Genomic DNA, 24965 nt, shown 5'->3' with positions numbered 1-24965 from the left:
GAACAGAGAAATAGAGCAGAGGGAAATGATCCCATAGTTGGGATCCTTCCACACTGAGGACACCTCTCTAGAGGAGGGGACACCTTTTAAAGAAGAAAGGTAACAGAAAAGGGGGGCTGGACTGTTAGAAATATCGATAGTTGGGCTTCTGATGGGAGAGCTACGCGGCAAATGGCGTGCTGGGGGCGAATTTGCAGATCTCTACGCACATCTAGGTCCGATGCATGTGCAGTGCGGGGAAGGAGCTAGGACAGGAGGGTGTGCCTCCACGAGAACAGAACCAGACTGCTGTCAGGGAAAAGGAAAGATTGCAGAGGATTTTCTGAACTACGGGCTGAGGGAAAGTTGACAGCTACAAAGGAAAACAGGATTCAGACAGATACATCCCTCAGAGGAGGGTTTATTAAAAGGGAAAGTCATACTACTCGGGCAGTCGTCGTGCCGTGGGGATGTGTTACATAGACACATGCCCCTGAAATACTGCCTGCCTTCCGAATTCACACGGCTGGGACTCACTTGGGCAATGCTGATCGCTAACCAGGCTCCTGAACCACACGGGTGCGAGTATCCCCGAGGTTGGATGTCCCTCTCCGGCATCGCGGCCTGCTTCCGCAACGGAAAGCAGATTGGACCCTGAGCTCTTAGGGGCCATCCTGGTACTTGTCTGTACAGCGTCTAACCCAGGTTCAGGGTCAGAGTGGACTGGAGTTCCCAGGAATCAGACACATAACCCACTAGAACTGGAAGGGACCTCGAGAGGTCATCGAGTCCAGTCCCCTGCCCTCACGGCAGGACCAAGCACCATCTAGACCATCCCTGATAGCGTTCTGTCTAACCTGCTCTTAAATATCTCCAGTGATGGCGATTCCACAACCTCCCCGGGCAATTTATTCCAGTGTTTCACCACCCTGACAGTTAGGAAGTGTTTCCTAATGTCCAACCTAAACCTCCCTTGCTGCAATTTAAGCCCATTGCTTCTTGTCCTATCATCACACATTAAGAAGAAACATTTTTTCCCTCATCCTTGTAACACCCTTTAAGGTACCTGAAAGCTGCTATCACGTCCCCCCTCAGTCTGCTCTTTTCCATACACACTATGTAATAACTTACAAGTTTATCATCAGCTTCAGAGATAACAATCCTAGTACAACTCATATGCAGTTATTTAAAAGTTCTACCAACTCGTCTCAGTGAAAGCACACACAGAATAGGCAGCACATTTCCCTCCCAAGCTCACAAACACTATTACCTGCTGCAGACTGGGACACATAGACCTGCGGACTCTGCTGCTGCTGGGCAATGAGAGACGGCATGCAGCTTAGCTGGGAGAAGTGACTGGCAGAAGCGAGGCTGTTTGTCTGCAACTGCTGTGGTTTCACTTTACAGATATTAGGAGGATCGGAGGTGGTTGTAGACTTTGTACTCAGGGAAGAGGTAGTGTATGTTCCGGCTCCTGGATTGGAAAAAACATACCAGAAATGCTTTCAAATGATCATTCACAAACTTATCTTTTAGTAGGTCTGACAAAATGTTGGAGGCATCGACTACCATGGGCAAGGGCGAATAGCAAATTAAAAACAAATACAATATATACAGAATTCCTTAAAACAGGACTGCACTTTCTCTTCCAGTTGTCTAGAGAATGTCAGGTCCCCAAAGAAAGACATTTTTCTTCAATCCTATCAGCTGGGATTATAGCACAGATTCCTTTAAATGGCCAAATGTGCAACGATTGAATTGGACATAAAGTTGTTTACCACAGTGGGAGTCAAATTTCCCCACTCCTGTTTGTGCATAGCAGTAGTGAAAGTCTTGTGGGACACACTATTATGTATGTTTGTACAGCGCCTACCACAAAGAGGCCTCAGTCAGCCCTACTGAGGTAATATGAAACAAAAACTGGAAATCTTCAGACAACTGTGGGAACTGAGTAGTTGCCGGTTCCCCATGGCCAGCCGCATGAAGACAAGGTGGAAAAGAGCAGCTCTATTCTACACAAAGATTTCTGTGCAGCCAGCTGAAGGTGGTGGGTAGAAGAAGCTTCCTAAACTGTATCTTCCAGATCCACCCTACTGAAAAAGGGAGAGAAGCAAAACTCCTCTCCCCAGCTGGCTATGCAGTAAAATCATAGGGGAAATTTCAGCTCTTCCAACTGCAGTAAGATGAGTTACTGAAGCGTATGCCCACATATCACAGGCCTGGGCACAGTGGTCATGACTTTGCTAATATAAAGCAGAGTGAAACCGTGAGCAAGAGGCAGGCCCTGCTCACAGAATCTGGCACGAACTGGGTTAATGGTGTAAAACACTAACTTGTCCTAGGCTCAAGCTGGAAACAATTCAGAAGGGTCACAATAGAACACCTCGTGAAGAAACATTGTGTGAAGAAATACTGTGGTACCAACACACTCCTCACAAGAACAGACATACCAACCCAGGTGCAGGACAGGGCCTAAAATGACAACACGACAGATAGCCAAACCCCTATGTGCGGTATCTAAGTAACACCAGAGGGTGTGCAGAGCCAGTACAACATACAGAGAGGACATGCAGGCAACTGAGCGGTTGTCACTGGACAGAAGAGGATACCTGTCATGACATCACAGCGGTGACATCTGACCCACGCAAATAAGAGGGTTTTGGTAAACTGGGGCTCGCACCCAACTTTTACACCCTTAAATAAGAACTCCATGCATTCCCAAATCCCAAAGAGTGAAGAGCTGACACGATTAAAAGGCAAAACCAGCTGGAGAATGGGGAGGGGAGTGCAGTACACAACACGCAATGCAAAGGCGGATACCTGACAACGAGGTTGTAGGTGTAACCGAGGCCACAGGAATAGGAGGCATTGATGCACTTGAGAAAGAGCTGTAAGTGGCACTGCTTGGTCCGCTGCTGCTGCTGCTGCTTCCACTGGTGCCTCCGGCTATGGGAGATGCTGTTGAGGTTATCGGTGAGCCCTTCTCCCCCATGCCTGGAGAATTCTCCCAGGCTTTGCGGGCAGACTCCATCTGTTCAGGAACAAGAGAAAGGGTTTTCTTTTTGAGACACACAGGCAGGTATTGAGCACATTTTAGTGTTGTGGTTAGTCCTTCAGTTAACAATTCATTGTAGTTAAAAGGGAGTGCAGGCTACCTGGGAGCCTCCTGGCTTCATGTTGGCTCGCCATGATTGCACAATACTAAGTGGTCATGCAAAAAGCTTATGGCCCTAAGTGGGAGCTTCCAATTAGCTTGAATTGTCTAATCAACCATTTTTACTGCCAGAACCCAAGATCAAGTTTGCTCACACTGACTTCGGCTTTTTCCTCCCATGTGGGGAGTGGAATGTTTCACGCTTGCTTAAGTTAGCACAAAATTGGTTCTAAAATAAAGCCATTCACTCTAAAATTAAATGGTCTAATGCCACTGGTGCAAAAAGGGAGGGAAGTTTTTCTGAGATAAAAATGTCACAACCACAGAAGCATGAATTTCTATCTTCAGTATGATCTGTGACCATTTAAGGGAGTACAGCAATTAATCTGTCAGAGGTAAATCTGAACACAATGTCCATTTTATTTTGTAGTTTTAACACACCACAATGAACACCACCACACAATTAGTGTGCTTATTTAGCTACGTATTTTAAAACTTTCAATAAAATAAAATAATTTGGGGCTAAAACTGTGCCAAACCTATGCACAGGTTTTTCCTCATGTTAAAGAAAAAAATAAATACCAAAGGAGGGAAAAAGTCAAACCTTACGTTCTGTAATCACAGATGTAACAGTGCCTAGCACAAATATAGTCTGGGTCAAGCAGGAGTTGGAAGAGTTTAAAAAAAATGTGTGGTTTTAAACTGTTCAACAAACTTATCTAAACCACCTAGTGGTTGACTGGAACCGAGTCAACCCTGCCTCCCCCAAGATTTTAACAGAAAACCTTTGAACGCCAGGCAAGAATTCGAGGGAAAGCATCAAGGGACTATGCTTAAGAGACAAAGGGAAGGACACTTGCTATAAATGTTCAAATTAGACAAGCCACAAACACATTTTAATGATGGTCCATGGAGTTCTATGACACACAGTGGCCCATGTATTTAATGTGAGGTTTAGCCACTGGAGACTAAGGGTTCCATACTGCAATTCATCTAACAAATTACACATTCTTGAGGGCAGGAGCTATTTTCGTTTGGTGCCTTGTCCAGAGCCAAGCACATTTTCAGCATTACAGAAGGAAGTCTGATCAGAACGGCCTAGTCACTTGAACGGACATGGAGCACTTCGGATTGGACAAAACAGTCCGCTGACCGCCTTGCCCATTAAAATGAAGCATGGCGGGCGGCAATGTCGTCATCTTATGTAAATGGGCAAACTGCTCCGCATCTCTCTAAATTGAGCTATTTGATTTGCCCACGCATCATGATACAAATCATATTGGCTTTTCTATTTAATTGCCATTGTCGCAGTATAAAAGGGTAACTGACAGGAGGAACTGCTTCAGGAGTCCTCCCCCCAAGATTTTTTTCTATGAAACACTTGATAGGAAATTTGTGACTTGACTGTTTCCCTTTTTGGAACCCCTCCCACCAACACATACACTTAGGCTGAGCCCTTTCTAATAACTAGACCAGACGTGGGACAGGTTTGTTCACACACCTTCCACCCACATAACAGGTGAGCGGGGGCAGCCCTAGACTAGCTGCCAGCAACTGGCGCCCTAGGCGAACCATGCAATCGGCGCCCCCACCTCCAAACCCCTTAATGCTATTGCGCCACCATTTGGCATCCCATTTAACTTGGCACCCTGGGCGGCCGCCTATATGGATGGGCCACCCCTACAGGTGAGTATTTCCCAAAGGTGTAGGGAAATTGTATTGTTTATAGTAGATTGAACTCCTTGAGGCATCTGCTCAATAGCAGAAGCTGAAGTCTCCATCCTGCATTTTGTCTCATTCACTTATTTGCTGTCTGGGTCCAGATTTGCCCAGACTCCTCCTGACCCTTCCTCTAACTATGAAGAACGTGCAGAGTCCCGAGCACCGTCCTCCTTTAGTCTGCGTCTCCCCAGCTACAGGATTAGGGCTCTTTCAGAATACAGAACTTCTTATTCGCAACTCACAGATGAAGAAGGGGAGTGAAAGAGCCTCTAATTCTAGGGAGTAGCCAGGCTGCACGTCTCCCACATACAAAATGTTTCAAACACGTTTGGGAGAAATGGAGAAGGAGAAAGAGCACCCGAAATGATTTTACCTTCCGTGGTTTGGGTTGTTGAGGTTCTCTTTCATTCTGGGGAGAGGGGCAGTGCCGGATGGGAGAAGACAATGGCTAACCCCAGATGCCTCTCACCCAATTTCATGTGGGCCTTAGCTTACTTAAGTGGTCTAGGGCTCCAGCGTTCATAAGTCAATAAAAGATTGCAGAGGAAACAAAAGAAAACTTCCTTAAGATACATTTTTTTTCCTGTGAGGAAGGCCAGAATACCCAGAGACAGATTCCTTGCCAAATGTTTTTCTTAGCTGCTTAGAATCTTTAGATGAGACCCTGGAATTTAGACATATGATGGGCAGAGACATTTAAAAGGATTGTGGACTTCCCCTGCCAAAGAGCCCTTGATCAGCAAAGGCCTGGCTAAGACCCAATAGGTCTGATCTGTCCAAGCAAAGTTGACTCCAGGGAAGTCTTGGTTGATGTGATGGAAGCCAAGATCCCAATAAGCCTTCCACTTCCATTTTCTTTCCCTGGCAGAAAGAGGCCCAGAGAAAGGAGCAATTATGGCAGAATTCCCCCTCTTTGTCTTTTAAGAGGATATCCTTGCAGATGGAATGGTATGATGGGGGATGGAGGAACAAGAAAGGAGATTGGAAGGTTATTCCATTCCAGAAGAAAGCCTGGAAACTCTTGTTCCTCCTCCAAGGAGGAGAGTTGAAAGATAACGCTTGTCAAAGCAGCATTTAAAAGCAACGTTTACCTTCCATTGGTTGGGAGATCAGCAGTAATGTTCTGTTTGGGCTACCAGAGACTCTGGCATGGTTAAGCCCTGCAGTGCCTTGAAAAGGTGTGATCTGCATGTGTTATGTGCAGGAAGAGATGCGAAGTCTGAAAGCTTAAGGGCAGGTTAGCGAAAAAATGCTTCTCAACATCCTGCAGTCTCAGAGCACTGCAGCACAGATTATAGACGAATTCCTCCTCATACCTACTACGGAGACAGCCATCATCTCATGAGCTTATTAGGACACTCGTATCATCCCGGTCTAGAGGTACCGACACCAAGTTACAAGACTAGATAGTATACTTATAAGGAACTCAACACTCAGCAGGCTAATGCTTAGAAGGTGTGAAACGGTCAAGCCATAGTGATTTTCCTCTCTGTATCAAGTGTTCAGTGAATGGACTACTTATTTCTAGACATTGTTGTATTGAGTTTGACATGTAAATAAAACAATTTTAAAAGCGCCTCCAGATACCAGAAAGTTAATACATCAGTATTAATTCATTATTTTTCAAATGTTAGCAGGTTAGCAGAGTTTCCCTTGCTAAATTACTCTTCCCTTTTCATCCCCTCCCAACCTCACTCATCTTTTTCTTCTTTCCATTAACTTTTTTTCTGGCTAAGATGCTTTAAACATATGCAAACAAAAAGGAGGAGGAAATGTTAATGAAGAATAATTATCAGTAACTACGTCTGCATCACTGGGTTGTTATATTGTAATTATATAAATTATGAAAACTAGTAAGAATCTTTCTTCTATCACAAACCATTTCAGAGAGAAATTCTCACTGGGAGTTGCATTTAATTTCTTGAAAGCCAGTAACTATGCATCCAACCACGTTTCCAAAGACTTCTAGTTTGGACAATACTTTGCTCACTAACTCAGGATATAAAAGCACCATCACATGGCTCATCAAGGGCACTGAAAGGACAGAGACTCTCTTAAAAAGGCTATAGCCAAAGGACAGAGACCAGCTTAATAATGTTAGTGAGTTACAGAGCGCACAATCCAAACCCTCCCAACATCAAGACTGCATACATGCCATAGACAAAATGCTCCCAACATACCCTTGCTCCACAATGCACAACATAAAGGAGCATGAAATGCCTGCTCCCATAAGTATAACAAAAAGTTTTTGTACTAGTTTATAGGAGACAATAGCTGCTGATATAAATTAACTTACTGCCAACCTACATGATTTACTACTCCAATCATCCAATTGTAGAAGTCACACTTTACTAATCAAAAGGAAAGAGCTGAGAAATTCAAGTACTATTTGCTGAAGCCAATGCACTACTCTCTTTTTAACAACCTGTGCAACCATGAAGCTGTAGCCAAACTTGTTTTAAACAGACCTATCCACTGATGTATCAAAATACAATGGGTTTCTGTCAGGAGAAGCATGCCATGATATTTATCCACCTACATGTGCCTCCCTAGCATTTACACTCTGGGTAGTGGAAGCCAAGATCGATGCCAAGTGTTAAAGCAAAAGGGGTTAAAGAGATTTATAACTGAATGCACTCACTTTCATACACCCTTTTGTTTCAGCCATCTGTTGATATGCAAAAGCAGTTCAGAGAGGAAACAAAGGAAGGCTCTAAAAAAGGTTCACCAGCAAGTTCTCCATTATCTTTTTCCCTTGCATGCAAGAAAACGACCCTTAGAGGGACGTGGTACATACCTTGAGGGTGAGGTCCACGGTAGCGGGAGAAACTGGAGTTAGGCTGGAGCTCTGTTGTAGAGTCTCCCTCCTAGGGAGGGGAAGGGTGTGGGGCAAGGGCACCTGAAAGGCAGGCAACACACATCACATTCTAACTAAGTCTACCACGAGAGCCCCTTACGAGCAAATGCTCAAGCGGTGCTAATATATTAAATGTTCCTTGAGGCTTGAGCTTTCAGGAGGGATGGTTTGGCAAAGCAGGATGAAAATTTGGTGGGGGGAAAGGTCGTTTAGTATGGTTCATACAATACTGGTCATCGCAGTGACTGCAGACTTGCTTGTCTGTGCACCAGTGTCTTCTACAGAGTCGAGTGTCCTTTTAGCATTTTTGGGATTTAGCCCAAAATGTATTTAATTCAACAGGGTACAAAATTCTTCCCAATTCAAGTTGGCCCTCTAGTAGGATTCAAGCTTTGAGATGAAATTTCTACAAAAAAAATGGAAACTGTTTTCTTCAAAGTCACAGGACCAAAGAAATAAGCAAAATTATACCTGGTAACTAACACTTGCGTATGGCTATTTCTAAATTCCTAGCTATCTTTCAATGGGACTCTCAAACAAAGGCGAAGTTTAGGAGAAAACACAAATTTGACAAAATTGTTGCAAAAGAAAAAGCTAATGATGGATTTGCTCAAGATCCTAAATACAAGATCTGAGGAAGTGTTGCTATAATCTTTGGTACAGCAATAGTCCTTATTCCTTCTTTCTATCATTAACGCTATAGTTTAGGCACAGAGCACATGCAACTGCCATAGAATGAGATTAATCTCAAAATACATGTACTTGACACTTTGAAACTAGACAAAAGCACAAATCTGCTATTGCTGGTTCTTATGTGGGAATCCAAATCTACCAGACAAGGGAATACACCGAAATCAGCAGGACCAAGGAATTACAAGTCTCATACTTTGCCTCTTATTCAAGTCTGACACTAACAAAAAGCACAAAAAAGTCACAGCACTATGAAGGGAAGAGGTGTGCAGGAATAGCTACAAACAACATTGCCACAAAAATGCATTACGGATGTTGCTATTGCTACGTCAATTTAAAAGGCTTTTATTTTAAATGGCAAGTTCTCTTGAGGGGTGAAGGAAGAGGATCCATCATGATTCCCCATAAATCCGGTCAACTCTGAATTAATTATGTTTACATTGCTCAAAATAGCAACATCACAAGATCCAGGTTCCTACCCTGACAGACCCACCAAGTTCAAGACACGTTTGAAGTCCCAATGAGTCACATACCAGTTGGTACTCGTTCTCGCGACATAAGAAAAACTAATACAGACAAGCAAGCCCACCAAGCCAGGACGGCTAGCTCTGTGGAGAGCGCAAGCACATGTTCTTCAACAAGCATGACGACTGAATTCTGCTCTCCACCAGAACACTCCACTCAACTGTCTCCCTTGCGTACCACAGCCGCAGTTAATTTCAGGACAGATCAGAACAACCCTGGTTTTTCAAGTCTTTCTGGGGACTTTCCTAAGCCTCTCAGACTTTTCTCTTCACTACTAGTACAGGCTTCTTCTTTCCCTTAGTCTCACAAATGTCACGGAGGAGAACTCTGTAATGCCTGCTATCTGGAAGAGTCTTCCTGAATTTTGACCCCATCTCTTTTCAAGCAATCTCTAAACATCATTCCCCTATGTAGGCTTTCAAAGTTTTCTTTGTTTAAAAGCAAGAGACACCATGTAACATGCACAGAACTCAGACAGATACTAATCAAACTGAAGCTGTTTTTGTTTCTTACAGTGGAATTACACAATAGCCATCTGGTTAACATAATGGAAACCTTACTAATCGCTAACTGAAAGGAACATGGCGTGCTTTTGAAAAGGAAGACAAAAGTATAAATACATTGTCCCTGTCCTCAGTCAGAGATTCACTACAATAGACTTACATTAGTCACCAAAGTCTCCTCCATTTTTGTACTGCTAGCAGCCACAGTGTTAGGATGAGAAGAAGGTGTAGTGTAGTCTGTCACAGACTCCTGTGAAGAAAAATAAGTCCATTAAAATGAACCCCCTATCTAAACTAGGTTTTCTATTCTCAGGCTTAGTCTTTGCAGACAGAGGGCTGGCTATCTTTTACATAGAAGCAGTTCACCAAGCAGTACGATGACAATTTCACCACACTTATTAATTATTGCCTCTGAAGGCATGTCCAGCAATTCTCAGTGCTGGTTGCTTTGCACTAGAAGAATTTGTGGAAGATTTCAGTTTTGTCAGAGGCAACATAACCCAGGAAATCCTTGCCTTTAAACAACGTAAGTGGTCCAGATGATAACTTCCAAAGCCAGAACTTCTAGAAGTTAAATACAACGTAATGTTTTTTAATATTAGGCACATGGCTATAAAAACACAGATGAAAATTTAAAGGGCCAAGACGTTTCTTGCTCTGAAAAGATGAACAGGTGGAGAAATCCAGGCGCAAATCTCTCTGGTGGCAAGTGAAGGAAATTGATCTGGAAAGGGCAAGATCTTAGCAAGTTTTAAAAAGGTAATGAAGTTAACTCAAAGCAAAACAAAGAATTTTTACCAGCTCATCACAGGATGGAAGCTTTTCACACTAGTTCTTGAAGACATTTAGGTTTCCCTGCACTAAGATCCAAGGTTTACTTTTCACTGAACCAGCTGCTGAGAGCAATTACCAGGATACTGCACACCTGTTCCCCTTTGTTCAAGAGAGTGATTGTCCTCAATCCTCATTAGGCGATGATTTCCCACAGGGACATTTTCAGGAAACAAGGTAGATGTATTGCTTGATACCGAGCTGAAATTCCTGCTCTGTGTTCTGTACAGCTATTGGCTTCCAATGAGATCTCTCCATTGAGTCAGTATCCTGTCACCACTCCCTGCTAGGGCTGGTGAAGAGAAAGAACTTGAACAAGATCGTTAAGTTCTTGTCCTCCTCTGGTTGTCAAAGTACATGGACTACATACTTCTGACCACACTCTGCCAAACATTCTCTCAAGACTCAGTCACTGGAGTGGAACCTGATCCAAGATCTCGTCTCCCCTACCCTTGCATACCGATGCCAGTCTGAACAAAGTGATGCTCTAGTAGGCACTGTGAAGTTAGATGCTTTAGATGGCTACACCTTTTAGCAGCTTTTTTGGTGTAAGAGCCTGCAACAGGCTTCTCATCTTCACTCTCACGAAGCTGACTATCGTTTAGGACAAGACTGAAAAGAGTTCTCTCATAGAATTTCACTCGCAGATTCGCTGTATTTGCCACTTACTAAGTTACAGGTCTTTATGAAGATATGAGGTCTGATTCTTCAAATTATGCCTACCTATGAAAACTGGTGTATACCTGCAGCATGTCTCAAGGCTGTGACAGTCACTACCAAGATACGGATTAAATCCCCAAGAAGCCATCAGCACATCCAAAGGAAGTGTGTCTTGATAGGATGCTCTTAATTCAGGCAAAGACCTAAGGAAGAATTGGGTTGTGCCCACGAAAGCTCATGACACTACAGAAATATTGTTGATAGTCTCTAAGGTGCCACAGGACCACTCATTTTCATCAGGAATGGCATGACTCAGAACGTGAAGGAACCAACGAATGTCAATCTGCCAGGGAGAGGGCAGACAGAACTGACAGCAGAAGCGTCACACGTAAACTTCTTTTTTGTGAAACTGTGGAGACCTTTAAAATCTAGGATTTCTAACCAACCATTCTCTAGAACGATAAATAAAATGGTACCTGTGCTTGAATCTGACAATCAACTAGATTTAAATAAGCCAATGAAAGATAAGTGGTGGATAGCCTGCAGGATGTTAATTTGAAAATCCTTCAACAGGGAAGAAAGGAAGGACTAGGATTCATTATTTCTTAATGAACCGTACTAAATCTCTTGAAGAGGAAATGTTTAACATCCACCTGTCTGTGGCAGTCTCCTAGCAAAACAGGAACGCTATCAGCTCTACATTAAAGTGTATCTGTAGTGATGAGTGAACATCAGAAGCTGTTACACGGTAGATTTGACTGTAGTGCAGTCTGGGGTGGCAGGTCCTGAGTTTCTCTTAGTTTTATGTAGTGCAGCATGGAAATGTCCCCGCATTAGGCAAGACTGGCAACTACATTAAAGAACAAGGATTTAGCACCCCCCCCCCAAAAGTAGTTTATTGCCTATGTGACATCTTTGTGGCTAGTAAAATGAGCTGTCCTAAGATTTCTCAGTACAGCTCATTAGTAAGCTATATTGTGTACGGAACACTCACACACAGGATATATAGGCCTGCAACAAAGTTATGGAGATTTCCAAGCTCCTCTTCACTAACATCTTACTATAGTTAGCTCCCTGAAGGGAAACATCGTATAACAAGAGTGACTCTCTGAATAACTATAGAACTGCCTCCTCCGCCCACCACAATGAAGGCATCTAATATAAGGCGCCTTTCTGGATTTTGTAGATCTATCCATATATATCTATTGCCCCATTACTGTAATATCCAAGTGTCTTACAAATTAGTTCATCCTCAGCCCTCCTGTCAAGTACCATCCTCAATGTACAGATGGGAAACTAAGCCCCAGAGATTAGGTGACTTACTCAAGATCACAGAAAGTACATGACTGAGCTGGGAACTGAACCCCAATATTTGCTTTAATCTCCAGACGCATTCCACAAATTGACTGTGTAGCAACACCCCTCTTCTTGTTGGGAGGAATTTTTTTAAACTGAACTAGAAATTTAAGGTTGTAAAGTATGAGAGGCAAAGTATTTTATTAGACCAATTTGTGGTGGTGAAAAAGACAAGCTTTCAAGACGCACAGCACTCTTCAGGTCTGTGGAAGGTACCCAGAGTCACAGCTAAACCAAGTGGAACAGATTGTTTAGCATAAGTAACTAACATATTGAGAGAATTTATGGTGAAATGGTCAGCAGACACCTCTGCAGTCATAAAACAAAAAGTGAAGATTACGGGCTACGGATTACTGTAATGAGCCATAAATCCAGTATCCTTTATTAAAAGTATGTTCTTGAGTGTCTAGTGAAGTTATGAATTTAAGTTCCAGGCTTGTCTTTTGAAGGTGGCATACAGGTCCCTTTTGGGGAGAACAGATGGAGTGAGAGCTGGAGCCAGAATGTGAAATAACAGCTGTGAAACGGACATGAATGTCAATTTCACTCCTGCTAACTCCCTGTCCTGGAGAAGGGAGCCTAGTTACAAGTAGAATCCTGCATGAAGATGTGGCTCCCAGAACTGCTGCTGTGGTGCCCTGGCTCAACCTGGAGCACAAGCTGTAAGCCCTGTGCTGGGCTGACGGCTTGGATTGTCAACCTAACTGGCAGAGGGGATCCCAGAGTCCTGTTCAGGGTTGTCAGCCCCAGGGCGGTGGAGCTCCACGTGTCAGTGCCCTACAATTCCCCACTTCAGTCAGTCCCGGGAAGCACTCTTGGTGAGGATACACATGATTCTAATTACTGCAGCTGGCTGTATGTCAACTTGTTAATTTGTAGTGTACCCAAGCCCTAACTCAATTTTCCTTTTTGTCTTGTGACTGCAGAGGTACTAGCCGCACACTTCACCTTCAACAGTCTCTTACTATGCGTTTGCTATTTATGCTAAATCATATATGCCAGTGTTTCTCAACCAGTGGTATGAGTACCCTTAGGACAATGTAGCACTTTAAAGACTAACAAGATGGTTTATTAGATGATGAGCTTTCGTGGGGGAGTGGGTCTGGCCCACGAAAGCTCACATCTAATAAACCATCTTGTTAGTCTTTAAAGTGCTACATTGTCCTGCATTTTGCTTCAACTACCCCAGACTAACACGGCTACATTTCTATCAGTACCCTTGGGGTACTCGAGAGAAGTTGGGGGAGCGGGTACATCGAAAACTGAAATTTGGAGAAAACTGAATTTTTGTTTTAAGTTTTAGTGTTTTGGGGGTTTTTTTTGTACTTTTTACACCCAAAAATGTCATTGCCCGCCTGGCTACGATCAAGTTGTTTAAACACATTTGTTGCAACAGTAGAAAAAAATGTTGTGTGTCTGAAAATTGTAGGTACTGGGGATATTTATAATTTTTTTTTAAAAAGGGGTACTTTATATAAAAAAAGGTTGAGAAACACTGATCTGTGCTACCTTGTATTTAGCTATGACGACAGAGAACCAATGACCAGACCCAAAGAAGCCATGTAGCTCAAAAGCTTGTCTCACCAACAGAAGTTGGTCCAATAAAAGTTATTTCCCTTACCTTCTCTCTCTAATAACCTGAGACCAACACAGTTACAACAATAAAAGCATAGTTTAAAAAGGTTACCTTGAGACTAAAAAACACATCCTCTTGACTCTTCATGATAATTCAAGGATGTTACCCATCTTTATTGTTATACTGAAGAAACCAATAATTATCCCTCATGTAAAAAGCATTCCAAAGCAGTATGACAAGGGAAAGATGTGTGCAAGACTTATTTTAGCTTGAATGGGCAACCAAACATTGAATAGAAGGGCCAACTTCCCCAGCTACCCTCAGTTACCTAGAAGGAGAATGTTGTACAAAGCTGAGAATCTAGAAGCTGAGAGAGAAAGAGAGAAGAGATACATTGAGAAAGAACTTGATGGGAAGGAAAAGGCTGGTTTAAAGCTAAATTATGTATTATCTGAAAATAAGTTTGATTTGTTCCTGGCATGAGGCAAGTGTCCAAGCCAACGTGGTTGCTGAATGCTGATCCATTTCACACTGCAAATGTAGACAATTCCCAGGCCCACTGGGAGTGGCCCCCCTAACTGGTTAACCGTCACACGTAACCGATTAACCAATTACGTGGGATTTTACATCCCTAATTTGAAGTGGGTATAACCACTACCTCAAAGGTGGCTTGCAGAAATCTGACTTTTTAAAACATTACCAAAGCAAACAACTTCATTTTTTCCCTCTTCTAAACAGCATTTTCCTGCTTGGTTTTACACTAGAAATTTAAGTTCTGTCCACCCATTTTTCAGAGAAAACTTTATGGGTGCTTAGTGAACAAATAGGATTACGACATCACAATGAATAACATTTCAGCAAAAGAGGGGGCAAGGCAAACTGTTTTATTAACATCCATTTAACTCAAACAGCGGGGGAAAAGGTCTATGGTAATGTTTCAGCTAAGGGCTGGGATAGCTCCCAATTTTAATGCTCTGGGCCTTTAAGCCTTCCTGCAGAGACCACACTTGATACATGCTGCTTGTGCTACTACCCAGAGCTTTGCTTTTGGGTCATCGGCTTAGGCACCTTTCCCATTCTGACTGCTTCCAGGGAAGAATTAGGCAAACGGTTATTTTCTCCTTCCCCTGGCAGGCCTCAGCGGGATGGTCTGGTCTTTCAACAGATTACAAAAAACCAACTGAGCTCTAATAACAGAGCAAGGCCCAAGCTGGATGGAAAGTCACCGTCTCCCTGGCAGTCACCAAAAATACCACATCAGGACCTCAGAGATTACACTTCTCATCTCACACTTTATGACCCTCTTTTTGGTGGGCTTAAGCCACTGAAGTCTGCTGGTTCATAGAATCATAGAATAATAGGACTGGAAGGGACCTCAAGAGGTCGAGTCCAGCCCCCCGCCCTCAAGGCAGGACCAAGCTCCGTCTACGCCATCCCTGAGTAGCCAATACACAGACAAGACTAAAAACTGCAGCACTGACAATTTACAAACTTGCCAACACACCCTAAAACAAAAACTTTCCACTACTGGCAACAGGAGAAATAGAACATTCAAAATGTATTAGGCTAGAACCGATTTCCATTTCAGAGACCACCTCGTCTGCACTGCAGAAGTGATGCACCATCCCTCATGTTTCCCAAGGTGACCCTTTCCAAGGATGTGCAGCCTCCAATAAATGCTCGGAGGATTACAGTTTGCTGGGGAGCATGTGACAACTCAGCAAGGATCACGGATATGCTCTCTCTTTTTGAAGTTTTGGTTAACTTAGAACTATTTAAACAACATTCTTGGACTGACTAGTATCTCAGAGTCCTCAACAAACAGTTGTCAGTGCTAGCAAAAGAGCAGTACTACCTGATGACTATCTGCAAGCAACTGGGACAGAGCATTACAAATGTGAAGACCCGAGTCACTCAATTGTCTTGCCAGTGGATGGTATGTGCCCACCTGCTCCTGAAACACTCACTAGCTCCTATTTAAAACATCCACTTTTCCATCTCCAGTTGATGGGCAAGGAGCTCAATTTCTCCAGCTGTATTCTCCTTTGTCACTGCCCCACCCTGGCACTGGGCTAGTCCTTCCAGGGGTAAATTCAGGTGATCTGTAGGCCATTTTAAAGTTGTACTGGATTCAACAGGCCCCAGAGGAGCTATCGCGGCAGGAGAGGATCATTGGGAAGCCTTTGTTAATTCTTCCACAGCCCATTTTGTGCAAGGATCAGGGCTGAAAGCAAACGAAGTAGAAGTCTTCCTGTTCAATGTTATTACAAAATCAGAGAGCACTGCAGAGATTGCACAGTGAAGCATAAGCGTCGTCTTCACCACATTCCACAGGGGGGAGTGGGAGGGTTAGGTAAAATTTCCAAAAGCGCTGAAATCTCACAGATTTGGACATCTACATTCTTTATGATTTTGTAAATTTCCTCCATACTAAAGCTTGTCACATGCTCTTTCCCCTTGCTGTGTTACTTGCACTTGCAGGCCGCGTCTCCCTCCAATGTTTTGCTACAGCTGCTGCAGCTGACCACACCTCTGTGTGCAACTTGGATACACCCAGGAGCTGATTTTAAGTGAAAGCTTGTGACTAGTCCAACCTCTTTGGTGCTATTCCTCACACACTTTTCTACAGCTTAGCGAGCATGTGTCATCACTGGTGAGGCCGTGTAACAGTTTAGAACACTTCAACCCCAATCCCACACAGAGTGCAAGACCCACAGCAGCGCCCTAATTTAAATATTACTTCCTGAGAACAAACAACAGGCAAGCAGACTAAGTTTTCTACTCCAATGTTCTGCAAGATCGTCTATGCAACACTTGGATGATTTTATCATCAAGCAACCAAATGTTACAGCTGAATTCAGACAGTAAGTGCCCAATGTAATGAGTTACAGTGAAGGACGTGATCTCAACACACACTGTTCAGTGAGGTCCAAGAAATGGGCCACTTTTTGTCTTACCTTTGTATTAGTTCCAAACTCTGGAGCAGACACCGAGATCATCGTTCCTATTTCAGTGCTCAGTTCATTTGCAGCTTTAGTTTCTTTTGTCGAAACAGGGTCTGGACTCCTGACAGCAGTGGTACTGGGCTTCTCCTGCACCTCGGGCTCTCCCTGCTGGGCATCCTTCACCTTTCTGTTCTTTAGCGAGCGCTCTTTCCCAATAGGACCAGGCTTATATTCTTTGTTTTCTACTGGATTCAAGTCTGGAAGCTAAATTAGTGTTTTAACTTGTCAGAGCTGGCTTTTTTAGAGAATGTTAAACCCCTTACATGCCCAGGAGAGTAAGAGTCAAAACATTTTGTTGACATCTACCAAGACTCAAAAAGCGGTGGGCCTGTTCCTTGAGGGAGCAAACAGTAAGGGTTCTTTAAAGTCTAGTTAGCCATGTTAACCAAGCACCAGATAGTTAAAGCAGTACAACCTTCTAGTGCAGAGAAGTGCAAACAATTGTGCCTTAATTAAAAACTGTGTGTTTAACTGAAAAAAAAAATGGCATTTTTTTTACCTTTGCAGATCACCTTTACACAACTCATGTGACACTTGCACAATACACACTAAATGCAAGACTGAGTTCAGTTCTTTTTCAGAAGAGTGTTTATTACTAAAGCATTTACATCAAGTCAATTATAGGAACCTTTAGTCTGAGTAGTCCTCTGCTGCTATTAACATTAATTATGCAAGTGCATCTAGAAGACAGGCTACCTGGTCAGTGTGACAATTATGAAAACTATGCTGGCTCTTTAACAAGTACAGGATGAACCTCTCTAGACCAGCATCATTGAGATCTGACCGGTACCAAACCAGAGAATTTGCCAAACCATAGGAGATCAGTATTGTCTAGCAGCATTACCAACACTTCCACTGCTTACTGGGCTCTTAGAAGACAGCTGGGGTAAAGAACACACAGCCTGGAGTGGTAGCCATAAGCAAACTTTGAGACTGGGGGAATTTGGCCATCCCCATGATAAGTGGACATCCAGGTAACTAAAATCATGCTGGACCACAGATACTGCCAGATAAGAGTGTCCTGGATTAGAGAGGTTCAACCTGAAGGAGGCACTCTAATGACCTTCAGTTCTGTAAGTAACAATGGAGTTAAGTAACTAAGTGGTTTTCAGGAAAAAAAAACCCTAAGCAGTACGCAAGTGTGCTGGAACCACTGTTGGAAATCAAGCAACAATACACCTGGGATCTCAGGGATAGGCTCAGTTCTTACCCACCAAGTTACTCTAGAAAAATGCAGAGGACCACTGCAGGACGAGCAGCTCTTGTTCTTTCCCTACCCCCCAACTTCTCATGTCCCCCCCGTTTCGTAAAAGGCTGCATGTTCGAGACTGAAAAAGAGGTCAGGGCCAGTTTGGTTAGGAAACAATCCAGTCTGTCCTAAACCACAAGAGTGCTATCCTCCATCCCCTCCAGAGTGCTCAGTATTCCTGTGTGAATAGGCACTTTGGCATGCAATAAGCAAAGGATCAGTTAGGAACCCTAAATATCACAGTACAAATCATTATAATATGTACACAGTTTTAAAAGGAAAACCAAGACTGGTAGCGGATAGTCACTGTTATGAAAAAACAACTTTAGCTACTATAGCAGACACACTTTAACACAGTGGGAAATGAGGTCTGTCTTGTTTGGATCACACCTGTAATAATTCCTTTAATTTTTTTTCAAGCCCAGTTTGGGTATTTTTCCTTTTGACTGGACTTCTCTGCCACCCAGAAGCCCACTCTACAGCTTGTACACTGTAAACTAAAGGCAACGGCTCTTCGTCCTTACCTTTTGTGCTTTGATGGGTCCTGCCCGAGGCTGCTTTTGTCTTTGCTCTTTTGGTTCAGGTATTTTGTCAGTTGGCTTCTCCGAAAGCACAGGGCCAACTTCACTGTCGCTACCACTGGAAGCGGGAGCTCCAAACTGAATAGTTTCTATTCCGAGCTCAACTCCACTTTCTTGTCCAGGCTTTGTTCCCTAGGGAAAGTACCAAGAACATGCATTTAAACTTCCAACAAATTCTCAACCAGAAGGTTGTCTCGGAATAGCTTTTTATGTTGGCTTTAATGTAGTTATATAACGAAACATACAAGAGTCAGGGAATGGAAGTTGGGCAAATTGTAATCACAGAGAAACTATGCAATTTGACAAGTGAAGGGACAGATTTGCATTTGAAAGCATCTTGTGTATTTTTCTTCTTTTGTCTGAGCTTCTCAGTCAAGAGAAAAAAATTGGAAAACAGTTGAAAACCCATTACAACTGGATGGAGAATACAGGGCAGGTATGTAACTACTTTCAATTGTTTTGAAGTTGACTAAGTTAATAATTAAAAAGAAGTCAGAAAAAAGATTGAGAGAAGATTTCTCTAATCTGCTGATGATGGTAAGGTCAGTCTATTTACAAATTTACTGTTTTATATTGGGATAGATATCTTGTACAAGCATCTAGAAGTGTATAGGAAAGGTAGATTTGTAATTCTGAGGAAGCATCTCTATTGTCCCACTTTTGGGACTATGAAAATATGGCTTACAGGTAAAAGACACCTTACAAGTATGATGATTTCAAGGGGATGCATATATCTTGTTGACTGTGAGCTATAGTCAAGTATGCATAGAGCAGCTAAACATATTTGCAAGTGTTTTAACAGAAATTAAGTTTATATTTAAGATTTTTTCTTTAAAAAAAATCAGCTATATTTATACAACTGCTGAATTATTACCAGTAAATCTGAGGCTGTGTAACAAATTCCAGTCAAGTTAATTACAATAGTTTCTTCTGAGTTGAATCTTGAAGCATTTGCTAAACCAGTACTCCATAATCAAGCTAACAAGTTAACAGCTGCAAGTTTATTCTAAACGATGCAGTTTAAATTTTTCTAATGAGGAACACTGTTCTAATAAGAACTTTTGCTGCAACTACTCAGTAAGAAATTAGATCATGTCAGTAGCTAGCACTATCCATATGATTTAGTAAGGACATCTAGCTGAAGAAAAATAATGCAATGAAAGAACTAGATAACTGTGACAAACCCCTTGTTCTTTGAAAAAGAACACTCATCTTAGACCTGATAACATTGCTTACAAGGTATATGTCCATAAAGGGTAACGTACAAGGCCTCTATTGAAAGCTTGCAATTTACCGATGTTTATAATCATGGCATGGTACGTGTACAGGTAATAGCTGAGTAATAATGTAACTATATTCACGTTTATGGCCTTATGGTCTTAAGGTTAAAAGAAGTAACCTTGGGATACTACTACTACTTGGTGATGGCCTACTCTTGCAGCAGGTTTGGGTTACCGCTGCTCCAAATTTAGCCAGTGATGTAATGCAAAGCTCCATAGTCTAATATTGCCCCATCACTGAACACTTAATAAAAAACCATCAAAGGCAACTGCAAACCATCAAACCACTTGGAGGCAAATAAGCAACATAATAAGAGATCATGGACTGCCCTGCCTATGAATAAAGCCTAGAGACTCTCTCAGTATAAGAGTGGAGAGAGGCGCTCTAGATCCATTCACTGAGGAGACATCTTGCAGAACGAGTATATTTTTCATGGAAGATGGACTCCTGGAAACCAGCCAGCTCTACAACAGATGGAATTTTGAGGGAGAAACCTAATTTATTAAATAGGAAAGTGTACATCCCAGTCCAAGTTTTCTGACTTTGTTTTGTATTTCAATCGTTTCTTTTCACCACCGTCTTTCTTCTATTCTTAATTTTCTGTTTCAGTATTAGTACTCTGTAGAGTGTTCTCCACAGTGGCTTAAGGTAAAATTAGTAACTAAGAAACAGTGCTCCTTTGGGAGCTGAGGATCTGGGATTTCTGTGGCTAACTGGCTTCAGAGTATGTCTCACATGGAAGCATTTCGAGGGACCTTGAGAGGCTAGTGTGCACTTGCCGTTAATATGCAAGGGAAGGAGAGGACTGGCAGAGTCTAGAGAAGAGAAGGCTGCTGGTGGAGGGAGCTAAAAACCCAGTTAGTAAACATAACGGCTCCCTCTCTTTGGACGCAGGGGCTACCCAGGTGATTCAGTCCTGGGTGCTGTGAGAACCATCACAATAATCTCATTTAATCTGTCCCACAACCCGTAAGATACAAACTGAACAACTTTCAAATGTTCTTGATTTTTTTTTAAAGTTTTCCTCTTACCTCTGGAGATGTAGCTGACCCAAATGATGTCAGAGGCTTATTCCATGCACTGACTGAAGGGGGCTGCGGTGGACTAATGGGTCCCACTAAAAAACCAGAGAATACAATAGAGTTAAAAAAAAAAAAACCCACACACAGTTAACCCATTGTTATTTAGATTAAGTACACAACAGAATGGACAATGACACTACAGTGACTGGACTTCATAGCACGTTTGAGTCCAGATCTCCATTTCGGCTTTTAACAGGAAATTCCTTAAAGTCAACTTCAATTGGCCTAATTAGCATATTTGAAAACACACACAAATTTGACAAAGAAACCCAGCTTGGAAACCAATGGTAGCTGGGAACGGTGAATGTGATGGAGGCAGCAAAGAGGCTACTCAATTAACAGGAAAGCTCCCATTTCCAGGGAATCTGGAAGACTACAGCTCAGCAGTCTTGCGGAACATTTCATAACTGCGTATTTGTGTGCAATATGAGAACTCTCTTTGCATTCCAGGATGTTTGAGATCTCCAGAAACATCTGTCCCCAGCTAAAACTCTCCAATCAGAATGTCTCTCTCCTATCCCTTCCAGGCAAAAAATCCAAAGATACCACTTACATTTCTTGGAGATGTCGTTAACAACAGCTGTGGATGCCACCTTATTTTCCCACAGTTCACTCCCGAGGGCAGGATGGGCCTGGGCATTTTGCAGAGCTTTGCCTGTTGCTGCATATTCTGTGCTGCTCGGTCCTCCTGTTGTCTGGCTCTGAGGCTGAACTGACACCTGTGGCTGGCTTGTCGGCTGGGATGCACTCTGAGGCTGTTGCACCTGCGCTTGTGCCTGCGCTTGGGCCTGCTGTGCTGCTGCCGCCGCTGCCGCTGCCTGCTGCTGCTGCTTTTTTGCAAATCTGGGAGGAAGCTTGGAATTCTGACCTCTGCCTTTTTCACCCAAACTCTTTTTGGTCCAAACCTGAGGATGAAATTACAAAAGGCTGAGCCATTTAAGGTAGCCTGCCTTTTTTCTGTCAAGTATGGAACACCGGAGAAGCAAAAAGCAGGACTTTAAGTGCTTCTTTGGTAACATTTATAATGTATGGAACCATTTGCATCATGACACCGTTAAGAACATCTCCCTAGTTCGTGGCCAAGAAATTTTCATTAAAATGGACACAGAAAGGCAGTAGCACAAAGCATTTTACTGAGAGTCCACAAACAAAACTTTTTGGTTACAGCAGCCAACAATTTAACGATGCATTACTCAAATTAGAGTGGAAACGGCTATCGAAGGAGTCAGAGGTATGAAAGGAGAAACATACCTTATACAACTTCAGCTAAACAATCTCAATTAACCAGAATCCTGCAATTTGAATGGTGAAAAATGCCTGTGTGGAAACAGGTTTTGCACTGTTGACAATTCCTGTAACAGGTACAAAATAAGACATTCCTGATTAACAAACCTGCACGGTTTGTTCTTCCTTCTTTCTGCGCTCCTCATCTTGCAAACGTTTTTGTTGTTTCTTTGACACCACTTCCGTAAAGCCATCATCATTCAAATTAGATGGAAAGTCTTCAATTACTGTCACTTCTGGGTGGTCATCAATGATCACAACACCTGCAGATAAAACAAGGTGTACATTTTTTCCTTCCATTTCAACAATTCCAAACTTATTATGTAGTAGAGCAGTGTTTCCCAATTTTATTTGGCCATAGAACCCTTAAAAAAAAACCTACTGGGGAAAACTGGTTGAGCAAAACAAAGAACCAAAACAAACAAACAAAACCCCCACAACAGGGAAAACAGATCAAGCCAAAAGAAAGGGGGGGCATGGCCCACCCCTAAGATCCTGGCAGCTGGCGGCCCCTTGAAAGTGGCGTCCCCATGCAACTGCCCAGCTCACCTTCCCCTAAGACCTGCTTTTGGGGGAAGGAGGGTGATCGGGTTCTGCGAGAACCCTTACTTTCGCTTCATGGAAGCCCAGGGTTCCACAGAGCACTATTTGGGAAACGCTGCAGTAGAAGAAACATCAAATCAGGATTTTGGAATAAAAAGAAATTCCATTAGCGTTGCATAGCTTCAGGCAACTGCAGCTGAAGATCATCCTGATATCATTCAAGTTCCCACGCTTTTGCTGGTAAATTTCAAGAAAAAGGATGTAGTATAACAGGCTTCTTTTAGTGGCTCCACACACATACCGAAAGCCAGACTAAACTCCATAAAACAAAGAGCTAAAGAAAACCAGTATGAATAGTTTTAATAGGAAAAAATATACACATTCTGGACACTAACTGCAAAGCTATTAGCGCTATTTATTAACTAGTATCTTCTCCCCCACTCTTCTTTCCAGTTTCTAAACATATCTAATTCCAGAAGGAGGGCTACTAATGTATTAACAGGGGTTTTTTGGTTACCACTAAACACGTACTTGCATAGTTGTTGAGGTCAAATTGGGAAAGAGCATCCACCTTCTCCTTGGGTTTCTTCGGACCTAGTTTGGGCTCTTCCCTCTTTTTGCCACTGGCATCCTTGGAGGTCTTTGGCATTGCAGCACTACCAACTTCTTCTTGATGTAAGGAATTACTGATGGTGGGATCTACAGCTGTTATGCTTCCTGCTTGGTCTTCAAATGGCCTTCATTAGACAAGATTACACAGACAGAACTTATCCACCATCCCCAGACCATCCTTAGAAACATCTGCATGCAGATCACGTTGCTAGTGAAACACTAGATGGCTAAGATGCAACTACTAAGTTCATGTCTCCACTTGCTGTGTCAGAGATTGATCTTCTGGTGTTTGATTTAGCAGGTCTTGTGAGGACTCGCTAAATCAAACACTGAGGGTGCACCTGGTCAGTGCCAGTACCCGTACTCCTTGCAAGGAGCACAGGAAGCCAGCGGGCGCATTTGCTCTTGTTGACGTCCTGCTGTGGACATGGCGCCAAGCTCGACTTAAGGTACGTAAACACCTGCTTTGTTATTTATGTAGCCGGAGATGCGTACGTTAAGCTGAACTTCTGGACCTGGCATTAGATTTAGCAGGTCTTAAAAGCCAGTTCCCACCTGCCACCTTTGACACAGAGGCAGCACCACAAGGCAGCAGGCGTCTGTCCCCGGGGAGCCAACACATGATGGTAGCTGGCTTTTAAGCCAGCTTCCCACACATACTTGCTCCCACTGAGACACCTGAAGCCCCGTGTTGCTGTCTCTGTATTAAATCCCTAATATTTAATTGCGTTTGGAATAACTACACCATGGAATTATTGATAGATTAGTAACTAATACTGTAGCAAGATGAGGGCCAGTGGGAAAAAACCTACAGAATTCTGCCTTCTTGTCAAACACTCACAATTCTTTCAGTACTATACAAAAGATTTTTCCAAGTTTTATAACTAAAGGACCAACAGCTTAGACTATTCAGCCAAAGTTTTCAAGATAGGCCACTGTTGAAGTAGTCTTCAAGGTGGAGATCAGCAGCATGACACTCCCTAATAGGGTGCAGAAGATGCTGTCAAACCATCATGTGTTGCTGCAAGGCATGAGAAATCTATCCCTGAGGACAAGTTTCAATCGGATTCTGCATACAGAGATAAGTATAATCATTTCACTTCTAATTTGAGCAACATGCTCAAGTGCAGTTGAGAAAAACTCTCCTGAACTGGAGTACGTGCTTCTTTTAGTTCATGGATTTCCCACTAGAATGTGACATGGGGGGCCTGATGGGCTAAATACAGTAAAAGGATTAAAGCAACAGACTGCAGAGTTGGGATTTAAATCACTTGTTTCCATTAAATGTTAAGTCTCATGGAGAGGAATAGAGTTTATACATCTGCCAACAGAGCTGGCTGTTTTAACACGGTATTGGAAAGCTCTTCTCTTCCCCTCCACTCTCACAAGTTTGAAGTGAGGCAAATGAAAGCGTTCCTTCCATACAAAAGGCCCATGACAAAAGCCCCGCAAGGTGGTACTGACTGACTGTCACT

General features: G+C 42.9%; 1 protein-coding gene across 19 annotated transcripts in view; it reads right to left on the bottom strand.

The window, feature by feature from the left end:
* The window catches only part of PRRC2C (proline rich coiled-coil 2C), an 85420-nt gene that overhangs the window by 17121 nt on the left and 43334 nt on the right, over positions 1 to 24965 (bottom strand). For 8 of the 19 annotated variants that reach the window (XM_089780629.1, XM_075937015.2, XM_075937017.2 and 5 more), the window contains exons 17-26: positions 23410 to 23615; positions 22444 to 22598; positions 21605 to 21956; positions 21001 to 21086; positions 18632 to 18820; positions 16811 to 17062; positions 9591 to 9680; positions 7653 to 7754; positions 2800 to 3010; positions 1250 to 1453 (exon numbers count right to left, since the gene is read on the bottom strand). In XM_089780629.1, the coding sequence (XP_089636755.1) occupies positions 1250 to 1453; positions 2800 to 3010; positions 7653 to 7754; positions 9591 to 9680; positions 16811 to 17062; positions 18632 to 18820; positions 21001 to 21086; positions 21605 to 21956; positions 22444 to 22598; positions 23410 to 23615 (1847 nt within the window). Of the gene's footprint in view, positions 1 to 516; positions 604 to 1249; positions 1454 to 2799; positions 3011 to 7652; positions 7755 to 9590; positions 9681 to 16810; positions 17063 to 18631; positions 18821 to 21000; positions 21087 to 21604; positions 21957 to 22443; positions 22599 to 23409; positions 23616 to 24965 lie in introns of all 19 variants that reach the window. The other 11 variants (XM_075937009.2, XM_075937012.2, XM_089780626.1 and 8 more) reach the window with 5 other exon arrangements.

This window comes from Pelodiscus sinensis, chromosome 9 (assembly GCF_052426305.1).
Source record: "Pelodiscus sinensis isolate ZL-2025 chromosome 9, ASM5242630v1, whole genome shotgun sequence".
NCBI classification, from domain to species: domain Eukaryota; kingdom Metazoa; phylum Chordata; order Testudines; family Trionychidae; genus Pelodiscus; species Pelodiscus sinensis.
This window is presented reverse-complemented; position numbering and strand designations above follow the sequence as displayed.